This window comes from Elgaria multicarinata, chromosome 16 (assembly GCF_023053635.1).
Source record: "Elgaria multicarinata webbii isolate HBS135686 ecotype San Diego chromosome 16, rElgMul1.1.pri, whole genome shotgun sequence".
In the NCBI taxonomy this organism is placed as follows: Eukaryota; Metazoa; Chordata; class Lepidosauria; order Squamata; family Anguidae; genus Elgaria; species Elgaria multicarinata.
Genome location: NC_086186.1, coordinates 12,399,343 through 12,411,968, shown reverse-complemented (window position 1 = coordinate 12,411,968; position 12,626 = coordinate 12,399,343). Strand labels below are relative to the sequence as shown.

At 45.3% G+C, this 12,626-nt stretch overlaps 1 protein-coding gene across 1 annotated transcript in view; it reads left to right on the top strand.

The window, feature by feature from the left end:
- CPEB1 (cytoplasmic polyadenylation element binding protein 1) overlaps nucleotides 1-12,626 on the top strand; it is a 33,400-nt gene that overhangs the window by 10,746 nt on the left and 10,028 nt on the right. Inside the window, exons 3-7 of the mRNA XM_063142339.1 lie at nucleotides 4,472-4,689; nucleotides 5,186-5,432; nucleotides 6,981-7,094; nucleotides 9,369-9,458; nucleotides 12,407-12,543. Of these exons, the coding sequence (XP_062998409.1) occupies nucleotides 4,472-4,689; nucleotides 5,186-5,432; nucleotides 6,981-7,094; nucleotides 9,369-9,458; nucleotides 12,407-12,543 (806 nt within the window). The remainder of the gene's footprint in view (nucleotides 1-4,471; nucleotides 4,690-5,185; nucleotides 5,433-6,980; nucleotides 7,095-9,368; nucleotides 9,459-12,406; nucleotides 12,544-12,626) is intronic.

The following is a 12,626-nucleotide window of genomic DNA, read 5'->3' as shown; positions in this document are numbered from 1 at the left end:
AGCCCTTGTTGAACTCTGGAATATGGAGATAGCTAGGGCGATTGACACGATTGCTTCTAAGGAGCACCTGGATGGCTCAGGAGCTTAGGTGATGAAGCAAGCAGGGAGGTGGCTAGAACGCAATTGGGGGGGTGTCTCCTCACAAGTGCAATAGAACACTACAATGTGATTAATGGCAAACCTACTTAATGGCACTGAAGGCATTAAAGAAGCTTTGCTTTACTGCTTCCATTGCACCCTCTCTGCCAACTTGCGGAACTTTTCTGGATAGTTCCAGGCCTATTACGCACTGGCCCAAAGGAGGTGGTTGAACCCTCAGCGGCCTGCTGTGATCTGTTTGCTCAGCATTTTGAGGACAACATCGTTTGCATCTATCAGGACCTTGACTCCACTGTTTTAGCAGATCAGTCTCATGAGGTCTCCAGAGTGCTGTCTGGTCCAGAGTTATTGGATGAGTTTCATTTAGTATGGCTCAAAGACGTAGACAAGATGTTTGGATGGGTATGTGCAACCACATGCATGTTGGATCTTTGCTCTTCATGGCTGCTGAAATCTACCACCGAAAGGACAGCTGTGTGGGACAGGGAGGTGATAAATGTTTCCTTATGAGAGGGAGTGTTTCCAGTTCGCCTGAAAGGTGGCAGAAGCCTTCCAGAAGATCTGGAAGATCTGATCATCTGAAGATGATGCAGAAGATCTGAATCATTTTAGACCAGATGTGCGGATCCCTTTCTTGAGCAAGGTCCTTGAGTGGTTGGTTGCTGTCCCCACTTGGTAGAGCCTAGTTGCACCAGACAGACCAGGGCCACCAGGACGGCTGGCCTCCTGACTTTGAGTGGCTAGAGGGAAGTCTCAAGTGGCAAGGAAGCCTTAGGATTAAGCCTCAGGTTGGGGATTTAGATGCAATTTTAATTATGCTGACTGTTTTATGCTGCTTTTATGATCTTGTGGCTTTTATTTTTTCTTGCATTTATATTTTAATTGTACTGTTCCTTTTGTTAACTTCCCTGGGAATATAATTGAACGGCGGTATAAAATATACTTATAGAAAATAGTGTGTGTGTGAGAGAGAGATACTTCATGTTTCCTGGAAACAGGGTCCTTGGTCTTCACATCCTGCAGTGTTTGAATACTGCCTTGCCCAATCCATGATAAAAATGGAACAAATGAAATCATGCCAAATGTGTAGCTGGATCCACACCAAGACTGATGAGGAGATTCATTGGCGTTATATGAACATTACAGTCCCGTGGTTCTTTGAGGTAGCTGCAGTCTTCCCAAAAGCTTCCTTGGCTCGAGGGACAAACTACACGTTAACGTTAATCTTCGCTTTGCCCATAACTGGGCCGGCCCTACCATTAGGCAGAAATGAGGCAGCTGCTTCAAGCTGCAAAGTGTGACTCAGTGGCAAGGAGTTGATGGACAAAGAACTCTGTGTGCTGTGCATCCTGTGAGTTAGCCTGCTTCCCTCAGGTGTGGTGGGGGATTCAAATGCCACTCTGTACATGGAACGGAGGGAGAGGTGCTATTGGGTCTTCAACTTAGGCAGCAAAATGTCTTGAGCTGGTCTTGTAAGTGCAGGATTTTTCTTTCACAAAGAGCCAGAGCAGGCCTCCTGATCAAGTTTGGAGACTGGGCGGGGGGAGGGAATTCTAACCTGTTGCTCCCCTGCTGTGATCCCAGTATGAATTCGGAGTACATCTCCTGTTCACAAGGGGGAGAGTCCCACCCCTCGGAGGTAGGGTGGGTTGGGAAAGAAGCCATGTGGGTGGGAAGCTCTTTAGGAGTTGGGTTTCTTCTGTCCAGATATGTTTCTCTTGGCAGAACCTAAAGCAGAGCTGTAGCATGTTGCTTGAACGTCTACGTCTAAATGTTCATATGATGCTAACTTAGCAGTTGCACAAGAACCTATCCCTTAAGGATCGTCGAAACAAAACTGCAGTTGTCTGGGTGTATTGGAGATCCTTGCAAGTCCCTCCCCAGGGTTTGCTATAGTTAAGAGGCACCAGGAACTGGCAGGTGCTGAGAAGAGCTGAGATCTCACTGGAGTTTCTATGCTAAGGAAATCCAGACCTGCACCCATGGCCAAAATGTGAATCCAGAAAATATAAAGCAAATATGCTGTGAGAAAATTGGTTTACCAGCTATCAGCATAGTCTGGGATGAGACTAATCGTGGTGGGGTGTGCATGTGTGGATAAGCAGTCCCAGAACAGCATAGGATCTTCTCCATATGATTTGGCTGAGAAATTGTGTTGCCACCACCAGATATGCAACTTAAGCTAGACGTTAAGCAATGAGATGAAACCTAACATGGGCTCAGTAAAGAATGGATTTCATATCTAAAATAGACTGAATGAATTCTTTGTGAGTCCAAACTCACCCCACCCACCTGATTTTGAGGTTACATATAGTTATGAATATGGGAATTACTTTTATGAATGTTTCCTAAAACTTGGTATTATTGGGTCTATGTACCTGCTAAATAGACTAAATTATGTGGGGCAGAAAACTCATTCCATAAGTTCATTATTAACAATTTCCCTTACGACCCTGCCAGTGCTCTGAGATCTTCAGGGGAGGCCCTTCTGTCAGTCCCACCACCATCACAGGCGTGCCGGTGGGAATGCAGGAGAGGGCCTTCTCAGTGGCTGCACCAGGGCTCTGGAACTCCCTTCCCAGGGAAGCTAGACCATCTCCCTCCTTGCTGTGCTTCTGGAGGCAGGCAAAAACTGTTTTGTTCCTGCAGGCCTTTGGAGAATATTCTGGACCTTTCTTTATGCATTGGAATTATTATTATTTTTAAAAAAGTTACTTATGTTTTAAATGTTTTAATATTGCAGCAGGTTTAATTATTATTTTAATTTTAATATTTCCATTTATATGTTTTAATTGTATATGTTTATATTTTGTAAAGCCTCCTTGTGTCCCAGTATTGGGGAAAAGGCAGGATACAAATAAATATAATAAAGAAATTAATAATAACAGCAACAACCATGAATGACTGCCAAGTGCAAATACAGTATTATGCAAGCTTGGCTATAGAACCTCAATTTACTGAAGATTATAGGATTATGCAGGTATATTTAAAATCTTGGAACTAAAAACTTCATTGAAAAGGCAAGGTAACATTTTCTATTTTGCAGATGTTCACGATACCTATTTTATAGCTTAGCATGGGACAATTTCTCTTTTCATACTCTTGCTAGCAGTAGAGCCCCTTGCTATTTGCTTTAACTCAAAACATGCAAGCGTTTATCTCTCTGCTCATAAGAGACAGGCAATGGGAATACTGGCGTTTTACAGAGCTCTTGTTTTTCCAAACAAAGCCGTGCAAGCTTCTGGCTGCAATAGATGGCCTTCAGAATGCAGCTGGTGATTGGCCCATGAGCTTATGTGTGACTATAGAAAGTACAGTGGTGTGTAGGAGGAAATGTGTGGTGAATTTTTGGGGGGTGGAGGAGCAGTCTCTGGAAGAGATGCCAACTGCCCACTTCGGAGGGCTTTATAGCTATGGTTAAAAAATGACCTCAAAGCATTACAGATGACAGTGGCTTTGCTTACACCCCCTTTTAGACACCTCCTTTAGAGCAGTTGTTATGGATAACTAGATGAGGAAATAGGGATTGGCAGCCTTAGCAGTTAGAGGTGTGTGTGTGTGTGTGTGTGTGTGTGTGTGTGTGTGTGTGTAGGAGGCTGCCACATACTACTGAAATATTTGTGTTGATGGGTGCAGCTAACATCTGGGTAATGCAGCTGCTGTGCCTATGCTTGCAGCTCTTGGAGCAAATCGGGTATTTCATGTCCATAGGTCCTGCTGATGTAACTCTGCTGTCTGAGATGCGCTGAGCTTCTCATCAGCGCTCTGGAAGATTTCTTTTGTGTGCTAAAGCACAGATGGCAGGGTGCTGCCTGCGGCGGCTGATGGGCCGTAAGCAGCCACAGAGCGCAAAAAAGAAGAAGCTGAAATTGTGGCTTGCATAAGCTGGCAGTTAATTTATTTTGCATCTGGGAGAACTGATGCTAGAGTTAGGTGTGTTATTGGTGGGGCACCTGCATTGGAACAGCTCAGCACAGTTAGCTAAGCCTTGTGCATGGTGTGCTATGGACAGTGCTCCTGTATCCTGGCACAGACTTGGTGAATTGGATGGTGTTTATTATGTGCATTCAAGACATGCCGAGGTCTGTCTCTGAATTTTCCCTTCTCCCTCCCCCCTTTGTTTTAGAGCAGCCTTCCTCAACCTGGGGCGCTCCAGATGTGTTGGACTGCATCTCCCAGAATGCCCCAGCCAGGCATTCTGGGAGTTGTAGTCCAACACATCTGGAGCGCCCCAGGTTGAGGAAGTCTGTTTTAGAGCAAGCAAAAGCACCTTTTTTTTCTCTTTAGAGCAAGTTAAAGGGAGCAGAGGGTGGTGCCTACCTTGGAAAGGCAGAAGTGTATAATAAATCACCCCCTTTCACTTTGTTTGCAGTTCTTAACATGCTCAGCAATCCCCTGGGGAAAACCCCTTTGGGTTTCCTGCCCCTGGATCCCATTGGCTCTGAGCTGACAGAGAACCTTCCTACCCCGACTTTGAGGAGATCTCGCCTGGACAGTAACCGTTCGCTCCTGTACTCACGTTCCAGCAGTCCCTCAGACTCGGACACCAGCGGATTCAGCTCTGGTTCTGACCATCTCTCAGACTTGATCGTAAGTTTTGGGGAAATCGGTAATACTGAGTTGTTCAGAAACACTGAAGGTTCTGATCTGATTTAACGGAAGAGGACGCCCTCTTCTTGTAGGTTGGGGACTGCTGGGAATTGTAGGACTTCTGTCCGTCTAAACATTGCATAGAATTGCACCTTGAGCATTGTAGAAGCATGGAACTTCCAAGCAGAGGCTTGATAGCCACCTACCAGGGGTGTTGTAGCAGTTGATTTCCTGCATCAGAGTGGGTTGGACGAGAACAGTGGTCTTCAACTGGTGGGTCGTGACCAAAAGAGGCTCGCAAGATCAGTCCAGATGGGTCGCAGCAAAGCTGTTGCCGCCATGTTGGAGAAAATTCTGAAAGTGAGTCCCATGTTGGAGGTTGGGAGGCCAAGGTGGGTCTCGGGTCTGGACCAGTTGAAGACCATTGGACTAGATGACCTTTGAAAGTAAGTACTTGCTCCCCCCAAAACGTGCTCTTTATACCTTTCTCTTGCAGTCAAGCCTCCGTATCTCCCCATCTCTGCCATTCCTGCCTATTGGTGGCATTACTAGAGATTCCTTAAATGGAGCAGGATCTCACCTGGATCAAGATCAAGTTACTTCAGCTGCAGTCACTTCGACCCCAGCCAGCATGCCCAAGCAGTGGCCTGGAGCATCCACATGGCCTTCCTGGAATCTACCAGACTCCCCAGAGGATCCATTCAGTATTGAAAGAGAAGCCAGGCTGCACAAGCAGGCAGCAGGTGAGCCAACAGCTGACCTTGGATTTGGGGATGGGGGCAGGGAAGAGGTTTTAATGCTGCCCTAATCCATCCATTTTATCCCACATGCTATTTAACATATACATGAAACTGCAGTGAGATATTGGGCTTCTCTACATTAAGGGAAAATCCCGCTGCCTTATGGTGGCTTGCTGCTTCTGCATTCTTTGTGGGATTACGGTTGGCTCCATTATACGGGCAGACATGGGCGACTACATGGTTTCAATTGAAACCTTCCATTTCGGTTGTCTCCTTTGTTAGACAACGTCACTTAGTAGCTGAAATATTGCACTATGCTAAGATTACATGCTATGGTTTGTGTGCATTTTATTTTAATACTTGATTGTCTCCGGTGTTTTTTGAAGTGGGGTAAACCTGAAAAGGCATGGGAGGGGGCCTGAATGCTGACGACGTCATGTAATGGACCCACAAACTTCCATGAGTGGCCAATCACGACTGTGCAATAAATCACTGGTGTAGAGAAGCTCACTAAGTGGAGATTTGGAGTTTGGTGCCACCAGTATACTGGTGACACCCAACTTTTACCTCTCCTTTCCATCTGAATCCAACCAAGCTGTTCTGGTTATAAATCAGCACCAGATTATGGGAATGGACTGGATGAGGGTAAACAAATTGAAGCTTAATCCAGACAAGACAGAAGTGTTCCTGGTCAGTCAAAAAGCAGATCAAGGAATAGGACTTCAACGTGGGCTAGAGGGAGTTAACACTCCCCTTGAAGATTCAAGTTTGCAATTCGGGTGTAACTTCTGGATTCGCCCCTGAACCTAAATGCCAAGATCTCAGTGGTGGCAAGGAATGCATTTGCGCACACCTGTGGCTAGTGCACCAACTGCACCCATTCCCAGAGATGTCTGATCTGGCCATGGTCACTCATGCCTTAGTTACATCTCGTTTGGACTACTGTGGGGCTGCCTTTGAAAACTATTTGGAAACCTCAACTGGTCCAGAACATTGCGGTCAAACTGTTGACTGGGCCAGCTTCAGGAAGCACACAACTCCCCTGTTACAACAGCTCCACTGGCTACTACACTGTTTCTGGACAGAATTCAAAGTGCTAGTTATGATGTATAAAGTCTCCCATACGAGACCGCCTGGGTTTTAAGATCTTCGGGAGAACACTTTCTTTTAATAGTACTAGCTTCAGAATCGTGTTTAGTGGTGATACATGAGGGAGGGCCTTCTTGGTAGCTGCTCCCAAGCTGTGGAACTCCCTGCTGACGGAGGCTAGGTTTGCTTCCTCTCTTCTGTCCTACCGGCAGGCAAATACCTTTTTTTTAAAATTCAAGTAGGCCTTTGGCATTTAAGCAGGTCTGTTGAATTCATTGCTGTGTTTTTATTGTATTTTAATGCATTGATTTCCTGTTTTCAAACAAATTTTATTTATGATTTTGTAAGCCTCTTTGAGTGCCATTTTTCTTAGTAGAAAGACAAGAGTACAAATCAAACAAGTAAATAAATCTGTCTCTGGCTTCTGGACAAAGCTTCTCAATCTCTGGCTTTTGTTTCCAGCTGTGAATGAGGCCACCTGTACGTGGAGCGGGCAGCTCCCGCCCCGAAACTACAAGAATCCAGTCTACTCCTGTAAGGTGTTTTTAGGAGGCGTCCCCTGGGATATCACAGAAGGTGAGTAATCAGTAGCCTCTTAAGCCCTGCAGTAAGGCAGGTGGTGCAGTGAAGAACTCCACTTCCTGGTGGCGTTTCCCCCCTGTGCCATCATGGTGCAGGTAAACTCATTTCGTGAGGGCTCTGCTTCTACTTTAAAGGGAATGTGTAGCGCATCATACAGGCCATCCTTCCAATTTGACCAAAGCGCCCTTCCCCAACCTAGTGCCCTCCAGACATGTTAAACCTCAACTGCTAAACAATAATGAAGACAGTAATAACAACCTCAAATAAAATGAAAGCAAAGCAGAACAGAATACCACAAAAAATGAGAGGGTTGCCAGATACAATCCATATTCTCTGAGTAGAATTCAGGAGCATTGCAGCGAATACCACCTCTAGCTCAGGGCTGGAGTACATGCTTTGTATGCAAAAGATCCCCCCGACTAAAGCAAAAGAAGAAGCATGACTGGGAAGATTTTTGCTCAACAGTCATTGCTAGTCCAGAGTAGGCAACACCTGACTAGATGAACTCATAAAAGGGAGCTTCGAAATACACCTCTGTGTTAGTCTTGATTGTTCAGCGGCTTTAATAAAGAATTACGTTGTGCTGTATATGATCTTGATTGCAAGAGATAGAGAGGAACAGGCGTGGGCAGAAGGTAAATCTGGATCGATCTGTAGATCTCTGAATGATTTACACTATATCAACAAGAGTTTCTGACTCCCAATTGCCTATTAATAACAACAACAAAATGACCCCTCCCCTGCCTTAAATTATCCTGCTGAAATAAAGAAAGTTTAGGATAACCTGGAGTGGATTTTGATGTAGAAGGACTTTGAATTCCAAAATTTGTTTTGGAACTCCAAAACAAATTCCTGGCTTCAAAGTTCTTTAATTTGAAGTCAAAATTCCCAGTTGGACAATACCTTTATTAGGGTCCAACCAAAATTCTACAAAAATGCAAGCTTGCCCAACTGGATTTGGGGTTCGTTGGTTTGTTTAGCACGGCTCTATGTTTATTACTAGAATCTGAGGTTCATTAACCATAGTTGATGCAAAACACATACATTTAGAATTAATTTTTTAAAAAGCAAAGTAGATCCCATACAACCTAAAGTCTGTCCACACCTGGTTTAGAGTATTGGATTGAAGAGACACAATGTTCAAGGCATTGCTGGGGTTGATGCTCACTGGGTGACCTCAAGCCATTTCCCGTCTCAACCTAACGCCTCTCAGCTAAAATTCAGAGAACTCCATGCACGTGACTGCGGTGGACTCCTTTACAAGAAGGGGCAGAATAAAGATGGGATCACTTAGAATGAGTGGGCTGAGGGAATAATTCAGAAGCTAGCACCAATTTCCCCTCCACATAATAGCTATTGTGTGTTTCACAAAATACCACTTGAAGCTTTCAGAGCTGCTTTCAGAATTGCATGACGAAGGAACAATTCAAATGTTGCGCAATCATTGGGAAGGCGGGGGAATGCAGGCCTTGTTAGTGAATAGAATTAGGGTTGGATATAGAAAATTGAAGTTCAAATCCCCACTTGCTCAGATCCTGTTGGGTACCCTACTATGCCCCTCTCATACATTACTGGTGCAGAGTTTCACCTGTCTTCCAAAGAAGCGCATTGCCAACCAGGAACTTTCTGATGTGATCTAGAAAAACATTTTCCCCCTATTTTCCATTTATTTATTTATTAAGTGTATTTATTTAAATAGAGTCATAATTATTGGGTTTTCCCGTCAGTCTGCTTGTCCAACCAATGTTTCTGAGATCAGGTAAAGACGTGAAATTTTCATGTTGATTTTATTTTTAATTGGCATTTCCCCCCTCAAATTTGACGTCCCGCTTAACTTGGTGCCCTAGGCGACCACCTAGTTTGCCGTAAATAAAAAATAACATAGGGTATGGCCCTCAACCAGGGGTTTTAACATTCCTAGATGGCTCTAGGGCTCCTTGAACTGCTAAACCTGTATTGAAACGCAGCCACGGTGGCTTGTTAACCATGGGTGTTGCTTGTTTGAGAAAATAAGCCACACTACATAGTTAACAAACCACCTTGGCTGTGTTCAGACAACACAATAACCCACAGTTCAATGAACAACCCACGGTTCAAAACAACCATGGGTTAGAATGTTGTATGAACAGCCCCATATGGCAGTTTTCTATGTTCCTAGAAGAAAATGTACAAAGCAAAGGTCCCTCCCACCCCGTGTGTGTATTGGAGTGTAGGGGTGAGTGATGTTCCTCTTTTTCTCGCCCCTGACTAAATCTCTCTTCTGTGCAGCGGGTCTTATCAGCACTTTCCGTGTGTTTGGCTCACTGAGGGTGGAATGGCCTGGTAAGGCTAGCAAGCATCCCCGCTGCCCTCCCAAAGGTAATATGCCTAAAGGTAATACAGACATGGTAGGAACCCTTTTATCCATGCCACGTATAGAGCACAGAGGTTTGCTGGGCTAGCATGGCTGCATGTTGGTGACTGGAGAGGTGGAGCACCATAAGATGAGGGCCTCACTCTGGCACACTGGTTCTTTCCATTCATGTAAGCTGAAAACTTGCTTAGGTGGGGGGAAACCCACACGCTGGTGGTCATTCAAGAGAAACACGGGGCGGTGATGGTAGAAGCCAGGCTTGTGGAGGTTTGGGGGGGACGGACTGTTGCTGTGGTTACCACTCTTCCCAGTCACCTGTATCAAGGGCAGCATGGTTAAAGCCAGTTAAATCACCAAGCAGAAGACTTCGCATTGGTAATATGGCTGCATTTAGTGAGCAGCAAGCTATGTTACCCGAGATCCATTGTCCCTGCTGCTCAGTCTAGGAATCTCAGGGTGCTTTCACACTAGTTCACCCTTTTTTGAACAATACATTTTATTGGTTTTTCAAATTTAACTGTACATTAAATGACTTAACAGCCTGAGATATCAGTTAGAACATGCATACATCTTTATCTTGATCCTTGTTTCATACAATTGTGTTGCTTGAGTGATCGCTTATCTTTATGAGTTTATACTCTCTTAACTCAATAATTCTTTCCGTAAAAGGTCATGCGACGATGGTGGTTGATTTACCTCTTTGTGTTGCATCATAAAGTTTATAAAGTCCCACCAAGTTGTGTTGAAGTTATCCCATTCTTGCATGTTACTCGATGCCATTTCTTGTGTTGGTTAACTTTTCAGCCTTCATTGTTGACCAGTTCCCCTTTGATGTCATTCCATTACACATTCCTAGGAATTTAGATGACGTTTCACCCAAGGAGTTGCATTCCCAACTTTTCTCAGGTGTTGACTTCTTATTTCGTTTTAGGTGCTGGTTGTGGCAATGTTTGAAGCCTAACCTTTTCAAGGTGTGACCTGATTTAGCACTATTGTGTTGTTTAGGAAATGTGGTTTGTGACAGAGTTGGTCTAATCATGGGTTGCTCTGTTACCTGCCCATTCTGCCACTGCTAACCTATTCCAAAACACCATCTCTCTCTCTCTCTCTCCTGTTCAACTATGGTCAATTGAGGTCAATTTCATCTCAGTAGTGAAAGAGATGTTCCAGATTCTTTTTGAAACCAGCTAGAGTTGGTGCAGATGTGAAAGGGGAGTTGTGATAGAAGGGGAGCCCTGTTAATCTTACGGCTACTACTAAGTAGAGCACAAGGAGGAGGCAGACAGTCATATAATTCTGTCTCTTGGCCTACTAATCTCACCTGGATTCAGACTGTATCAATTGCTAAGCCATGTACCGGTTAGGGAAGTCGGCCGCTTGTGACTGGTGATGTCAGTGCAGGCTTAAACTACATGGAGACATTAAAATTAATCAGTGCATTTTAAAAAAAAACTAACCCTGACGTGCACACTAAGGTCCCCTTCGTACGCATGCCAGGTTTCAGGTGTCTAGTTTTCGTGGGTCTTTGTGCTACGGTGCTGACAGATGGACAGACGCACATCTCCTTTTATTATTACTGATGGGCTGGCACATTCCAGTGCCGGTGTGTGCACACTCACCTTTGGTGGGAGGGAAAACACTCCCCCTTAGAGCAGCAGCAAAAGGCCCTCTGGGAAAGACACAGAGAGGGATATCATTCCCTTTCATCTTCCTCCACTGCCTGCCATGGCAAGCCCTCTAGTAAAGGTCTAGTACAGCCTTCCTCAACCTGGGGCGCTCCAGATGTGTTGGACTACAACTCCCAGAATGCCCCAGCCAGCTGGCTGGGGCATTCTGGGAGATGCAGTCCAACACATCTGGAGCGCCCCAGGTTGAGGAAGGCTGGTCTAGTAGGATAGACTAGTAGTTTCCCCAAAAGCTATCCTACCCTAAAGAATTACATAGGGAATGTATTGATTAGCTCAGAAGTGGGGGCCGGCACTAGTATTGCATTAGTAAAAACATCCAAGCCTCACTTTTTGTAGTTTGGAAGCACCCTTAGCGGCCTGGATCGATCAGCAGCGCAGTCCTTGTTCAGCCTCTGAACGTTTGATGGAAAAGGTTCCTCTGGCAGATGCCTCTGCTGCCTGGGAGAGAGGACATCCATCTGCTGTAACTAAGAATTAATCAGTTGATCTAAATATTCCATCTTACACTGATGAAAATGGTGAAAGGGAATGAGCAGGATATAGCCTCCATGAGCAATAGTACTCGCCTTCAGGACTTGTCTTTCTCTTCCCCCTCCCCACAATAGAGTAATTTGCCTGCCACGTAGGGGTTCAGATTGGTGAAAGTGCAGGGGTGCACAACCTCAAATCCTGGAGCCAAATCGACCCCACCTGCCCCTGCAGGGTCTCCTAGATAGCCTCACCCTCTTCCCCCCCCCTAAGCACCTGTCATTTTGTGGTTTCCCAGGTTTTGTGCAGTTTTCCCCTTTCTAAAAGGTTGTGATGCTTCCCCAAAGGCTTGTAGCTTTACGCTACAATAGATTGGTATTTGGGGTGTGTTTTTTTGGCCTAGTTCCTTTTTTGTTTTCAGCTTCGCCCAGTTTTGAAATGCGGCCCCAGAGTGATTCTCTGAAATGGATTTTGGCCTCAGGCGTAAAGAGGTTGTGCACCCTACCCCGTGCTGTAGGCAAAAGACCATCTTCCCTGATTCTGCATTTTCCAAGCATTGAGAAGAGAGATAATAGGGGATGGATAGTCCTGGATAGATCTAAGTGTGGAGCCTCTCTTGTCGTTGGCAGCGCGCCTCTTCTGATTACCAGATGAGCTGGGGTATTGCTATTACGCATCCCTAAAATTCATCTGACCGGCCACTCTTTGAACTGGATGGATCTTTTGATATAGCAAGGGATGAGGGTTTTTGCATCCATCCCGCTGTCAAGTACATTTCCTGTCATCTTCTGCCCAAGGCTACGCTTACCTCGTGTTTGAGTTGGAGAAATCAGTGCGTGCTCTGCTCCAGAATTGCTCCCGTGATGTGCTGAGCCCCAGTGGCCTGAGCGAGTACTATTTCAAGATGTCCAGCCGCAGGATGCGCTGCAAAGAGGTGAGTCAACGCAACTCTGGAAGGTCCAAACAAAACCCAACTGAGTGGTTGACCCTTGATTGCCTCCTTCGGCATCCTTGTCT